Source organism: Arvicanthis niloticus, chromosome X (genome assembly GCF_011762505.2).
Source record: "Arvicanthis niloticus isolate mArvNil1 chromosome X, mArvNil1.pat.X, whole genome shotgun sequence".
NCBI classification, from domain to species: Eukaryota; Metazoa; Chordata; class Mammalia; order Rodentia; family Muridae; genus Arvicanthis; species Arvicanthis niloticus.
The window spans coordinates 126,590,992-126,596,593 of record NC_047679.1 but is presented as its reverse complement, the minus strand read 5'-3'; the positions used below and the strand labels follow the sequence as shown (position 1 = coordinate 126,596,593).

The 5,602-nt window shown below is 51.8% G+C and overlaps 1 protein-coding gene across 3 annotated transcripts; it reads right to left on the bottom strand.

The window, feature by feature from the left end:
* Window positions 1-342: 342 nt before the first annotated feature.
* On the bottom strand, window positions 343-5,089 carry Hmgb3 (high mobility group box 3). 3 transcript variants are annotated; one of them, XM_034486419.2, is made up of 5 exons: window positions 4,994-5,089; window positions 2,793-2,947; window positions 2,433-2,572; window positions 1,727-1,901; window positions 343-1,329 (listed from the first exon to the last, which is right to left on the bottom strand). In XM_034486419.2, the coding sequence occupies exons 2-5, from the start codon at window positions 2,940-2,942 to the stop codon at window positions 1,192-1,194; spliced, it is 603 nt and encodes a 200-aa protein (XP_034342310.1). In that variant the 5' UTR covers window positions 2,943-2,947; window positions 4,994-5,089; the 3' UTR covers window positions 343-1,191. The 3 variants fall into 3 exon arrangements, with proteins under 3 accessions (XP_034342310.1, XP_034342311.1, XP_034342308.1); XM_034486420.2 differs by lacking the exon at window positions 4,994-5,089 and adding an exon at window positions 4,812-4,972; XM_034486417.2 differs by lacking the exon at window positions 4,994-5,089 and adding an exon at window positions 3,876-4,064.
* Window positions 5,090-5,602: the final 513 nt, after the last annotated feature.

Genomic DNA, 5,602 nt, shown 5'->3' with positions numbered 1-5,602 from the left:
ACAAGAGACTACCTCAAGACTTGTCTGCCTACTACACATGCTGGGGGCAAAGGGTGAAAAGGGGTTCAGTTGCAATACCTCATGCCCCACAAAGAAGTCATGATGGCAGGCAGAGGTTTTACTTAAGGGCTTGCTTTCCTGTAGGCTGTTAACCATTATCTATAGCATGAACAGTGCTTCTCACTAATGCCAGACACAAATCAAGAAAGGAGCTTCAGGTAATACCCACCCCCCTTCATCTGTCCTTAGCCGGAAGAGACCTTAGCAGTTTTAGAAGCACAAGAAAGCAAGTGGCTTCACTAAGACTGGTGAGTCAGAAATGTAGGCTGTTGTAATACAGAACAGTTTTAAAAATGTAATACTGTTTATTTAACTTCAAAAACATTTCAGCATTCTAAACATACAAAAAATAACAGAATGTTGCAAATTGCGTTTAGGTACAGAGGGTTCTTGAACTTCCATCGATGCAGTAGTGCTTCGCTTCGCTGACAGTGATGAGTTCTACAGTTTCTTTAAAAAGTTTTAAAATCTACTGCACGTAACTAAAGAAAAAACTCCCAACACTTCTCATGCCAGCTGACCCCTCCCCCTTTCCACAACTAAGAATGTCAGCAGAACGCTATGCCACTATATACAAAAACAAGACAGCCTGGAGCTAAATGGATGCCCACCGCAGTATCAACAGGTTCAGCCTCACAGTGCATGCCCTGAGCTACGGCCCCCTCCAAAAGGCATCTTCCCCTCACAGCCTCCACGCCAAACAAGGAGCATCAAGAATCTGCCTGGGTTGTTTTGTTCTCTTTACAAACTATAGATATGTACAGTTGACAACTCAGGATTTCTAGCCAATAACCATACAGTTAACACTACCTTACAAGTTGAGAACAAAATGCCAGAAACATCTTCAAATGCCTTGTCACACCAACAGCAAAGTGCACTGAGTGAGGAGGACTTGAGAGTGCCTTTTCATTTTAAAAATGTTTGGAGCTATGTACAACTTTGATACAGTTTCAGGGCGCTCCGGACACCCACGGCCACTTCATGTAAACCACTGACACTTTGAGAAACTACAATATGATCGTGATCAAATTTTGTAATTAAACCTAACAAGGGCAGTAGACACGACTCAAATAAGAGATGTGTCAATCACAGCGCTCTCCTACTCTAAGGTATTCACAAAGAGACAGAGTTTTATTCATCTTCCTCCTCTTCCTCCTCCTCTTCTTCCTCTTCCTCCTCCTCCTCTTCTTCTTCCACCTTTTTCCGGGCAACTTTAGCAGGACCCTTGGCGCCATCAAACTTTCCTTTAGACTTATAGTCAGCAACATCCTGCAGGGAACAGGGATACACTGGGAATGAGGGCTAAACTCTTAACAGCTCTTCATGCAGCCGTTTGCTTAAGAAAGCAAACAGGGCAATGATTTCCATATGTAAATATTTCTTGATCATTCAAATTCTCAAGTCTATAGGCCTCCAAGTGTCCTTTTAGTCTGTTAATAACTCAAATCCCTTTCTCCATAAAGGGTGGGGTGCACTTTACAGTTCCAGTTTTAAATAGGGAGTTGGGGTTTAAGGAGGGAAGGGTGGGAGAATTGTCAGATTAGAGACTCAGCACACATCGCTATCTTATGGAGAACTGGACCTTTGTGCCAAGGTGAGCACCAGTCCTGTCCAGTAGAGCAACCACATACCTGAGCAAACAGGAAGGCTTCAGCCCCTTCCTTACCTTCTCATACTTCTCCTTCAGCTTTGCTGCCTTGGTAATGTAAGGCTGCTTTTCACTGTCACTTAAGTTGTTCCACATCTCACCCAGCTTTTTTGCCACATCTCCAATGGAGATGCCAGGGTTTGTGGATTTGATCTTGGGGCGGAATTCGGAGCAGAATAAGAAAAATCCAGACCTTTGGACAGAAATTTATATAAATCAGTTAAGTATGTACAAAAAAAAATCCCAGAGTCTACACACCCTGTTCCTTCTTGTAGCTATGTAACACAAGCTGGATTCAAACTTTCCATCCTGCATTCCAGCCCAAGTGCTGGGTTCACATATAAGGTAGGTATGCATGAACATACTACTAGGAAATATGGTTACTTTTTGCCATGGTTTCTCCTCTCAGGCACAGCATCACTGCATTCAATGCTACACAGGAAGAGTTTAGAACATTTAGTGATTCAGCAATCACTAAATGCAAAGTACAGTGTCTGTCTTTCCCTTCTAATTGCTCGGTAAAGGAAAATACAACTAAGGGCTCTGGAGTACGTAAGTAGGAAGGACCAGATGGCTACCTCTGCAATCCCAAAGAGTCTTAACTATAGACAAGTTCTGAATTGAAAATTGAATATTTAGAAGCCTCTGTCTCACTGTTCTTTTAAGGTTCTTTCAAGCAAAGGGAGAGCTTTCAACTGTTACTATATATCCTATAACCACTTACGGAGGTCTTTTGGGGGCATTTGGGTCCTTCTTCTTCTTGCCTCCTTTAGCTGGTCCATAGTCTTTCATCTCCCGATCATAGCGTACTTTATCCGCCTTTGCCATTTCATCAAACTTTGATTTCTCTTTGCTAGACATTGTCTGCAAAAAAACAGAACTTATTAAATTCCTAGATGCAGTGGAACCCAATGGTTTTGTAATTCAAGGGGCAGCTATATAGAACCCCTTGCAAAATGAAAAAGGGCCTGCACTTAATTTTTAATGGAGAGAAAACAGCCAGCCAAGTGAGGTAAATGTGCAAGTGAGCAAATCGTAAATGTAAAATGCAAGTGCTAGCCTATGAATCAAATTATTGAAATACCTTCCACCTCTCAGAGCACTTCTTAGAAAACTCTGCAAAATTGACTGGAACCTCTGGGTTTTTCTTCTTATGTTCTTCTCTGCATGTCTGCACGAAGAAGGCATAAGCAGACATCTTGCCCTTTGGTTTCTTGGGGTCACCTTTAGCCATCCTGACTGATGTATGCATAGAAGACAAAGAGAAGAAAAAACAATGAACAGATGAGAAGTAAAAGAGATAACAAGGGCAAAGCCAAATTCAGTTTCTTAGTAGGAACTCTCCTCCCCTCAGATGCTAACACCGGTGCCAGCAGAAGGCACAGTGAGAAGAAATCAGCTTCACTGTAGCTTGTCATTTAACTTTTGACCAGCATGAAGCGCGCTGGTTTACAAGTTACTTCTCTAGAGTGATCACCAAGTTCTTCAAATGGGGATAAGGTGGGGTGCTGAGCACTGCACATTACCGAACTATTATTCTGTAGTTTCTACAACCAAAAGTCTGAAGAACTAATGGGAAGATGTTTGTAGACAGGGTAGGTAATCGGAGATAGAATTCATTTCAACTAGGTAGTTGTCCCTTTAAATCTTACGTTTAAATGGGAAATCAAAGGAAACAAATTGGAACAGATGTGAAATGCCAGGGTTGCTGACATATATGCTTTATAAAATGGCTTTTTAGAATGCTGGTGATCTGTAAAGCAAGCAGGTATCCTTCATACTATTGCTTGAAACCTGTCACTTTTTCACCAGGAAAAGGGGGAGGGGACATCAAAAGGACTAGTCTTTCCCCAATGTAATGCAGAAATGCAGGTCTAACCAGGAACACTTTCTGCAAAGTTTCCAAATAAAATGCAGCTGTGGCGTGTCATCCTCCCTGTCCCCCCACACCCCCCCGCCCGCTTCCCGCCATCTTTTCCTTTTCCCACACCCAAGGTCATCATGTAAAACTAAAGCACTCCCCTTGGCATCAAAGGCCCGCGGGGCTGCATTAAAGCCCAGCCGCGGCATCCCGGGTGGGGCGGGCCCCCGCACACCGGCGTCCAGGCCGGCAGCAGACAACCCGTGTCCGGCCACGTTCCCGTTGCTCCGGACACCCATAATTCACCTTCCATTTTGTCCAAAGCCTCGGGATGAAAGAAAGTGCCTGTGAAATCCGCTGCTGCCACCCCCGGGCCAAGCGCGATGCCGGGGGGCGGCAGCGGCGCGGGGGAGGGGGGGGACCTGGGGCCCGGCGGGCGACAGTCGCGGTCGCCTCGCCTCCGAGCCCCGCTTGCTAAAATGGCTGATCAGCGCGCGGCCGGCGCAGGCGGCGACGGCGGTGAACAAAGCGGCCCGGGCCCCGCCACCGTCGCCCGCTCGCCGGCCCCCACCCCGCCCCGCCCCGCCCCACGCGGGCCGCCCGAGGGCGCCGAGCCACCAGCCCGGCCTCCCCGCCCCCGACGCGGGCCGCACTCCTCGGGATAACAAAGGCGCCCGTGCAGCCATGACGCTCCGAGCAGCGGGGCCCGCGGCAGCGCCCCCGGCCCCGCATGCAGTCCGGCACCGCAACAGAGGTGGCTGCCGCCGGCTCTGCTGCCAGCCTCGCCTGAGTCCGCATCAGCCGTATTCCTCTCTCCGCCGCGCAGGCGGCACCTGCCCCCAGCCCCCCCTCCCGCCACCGGGCGCTCCGCGACGGCCATGTTCACGCAGAGCCACGGGCTCAGCCCGCGGACCCGCACCGTGTCCGGCCCGGCCTTCCCGCGAACTTTGCCCGCGCCTCTGCCCCAAGCCGCACGGCCGCTCCCTGCGGAGTCGCTCCCGGGCTGGGGCGCGCCCAGCACCCTTCCCGCCGCCCCTTCCCGCCGCCACTGGGACGCGCGCCGCCAGAGCCCGCAGCCGCCTCTTGCTCGCCACGCTGCCGCATCTGCGGAACATCTGGCCAGAGGCCGCCGAGCCGCCAGGCTGCTGTCCCTGGGGGCGCCCGCCGAGCGCTGCTCTGCGTAGAGGGCCGAGACCTGAGAGGCAGCAGGCTGGGGCGCAGGCATTGGAAAAGTTGAGGCACCTGAATTGCGTCTTCCTTCCCGGCCACCTAGCAGCGGAGAAGGGGCGGCAAGGACGCAGGAGTGGAGACAGCCAGAGCAGTAGCGGCGCGCTCACGGAGGCGCGGGCGGAAAGTTGTGCGGGCGCCGCTGCAGCTGCAGGAGCGGCGGCGGCGGCGGCGGGCGCGGGCGGTGCGAGACGTACCTGTATTGTTCGCTAGTCTGGGCAGCGCAGGGCACGACGCGCGGCTCAGCGCTCCCCAGCCTCGCGCTAGCTGCCTCCACGAGAGCCGCCTGATTGGCCAGCGGGCTCCGCCGTTTAAAACAACCTCCTCGCCTGGCCATTGGCTGCAGGCCTCATGCATATTAAGCAGCCGCCCGTGCCCATTGGGCGCGGCCTCTGGGCTCATTCATTCAAACAGAACAACCCGCGGTCGCCTGCTGCGATGGCAAAACAGAGAATAAAGTCATTCTCTTAACCCATCTCCCGCAACGCCCTAGCGGGAACTTACATCTCTCAGGAACTTTGGAGAGCTGGCCCTGAGGTTCCCGCAGGCCTCGGCCTCTGGTGTGAGAAAAGTGAGGTCGAGCTCATTTCTTCTGCCCTCTGCTCCCGAGGCGCGACACTTTGGCCGCCCCTAGCTGTCGTCCCTGACCCGGGAAAAACCCCTGGGACGTTTGGCGATGGCCAGAGGTCCACCTGTGCCCAGCTGTGATGCAGCAGGGGCCCGACTGCAGGCGCGTACTCGATGCCCAGCCAAGTGCCAACAGTCGCAATATCCGCGCAGAAGCCAGCAGCTTTAGACGCCTACCC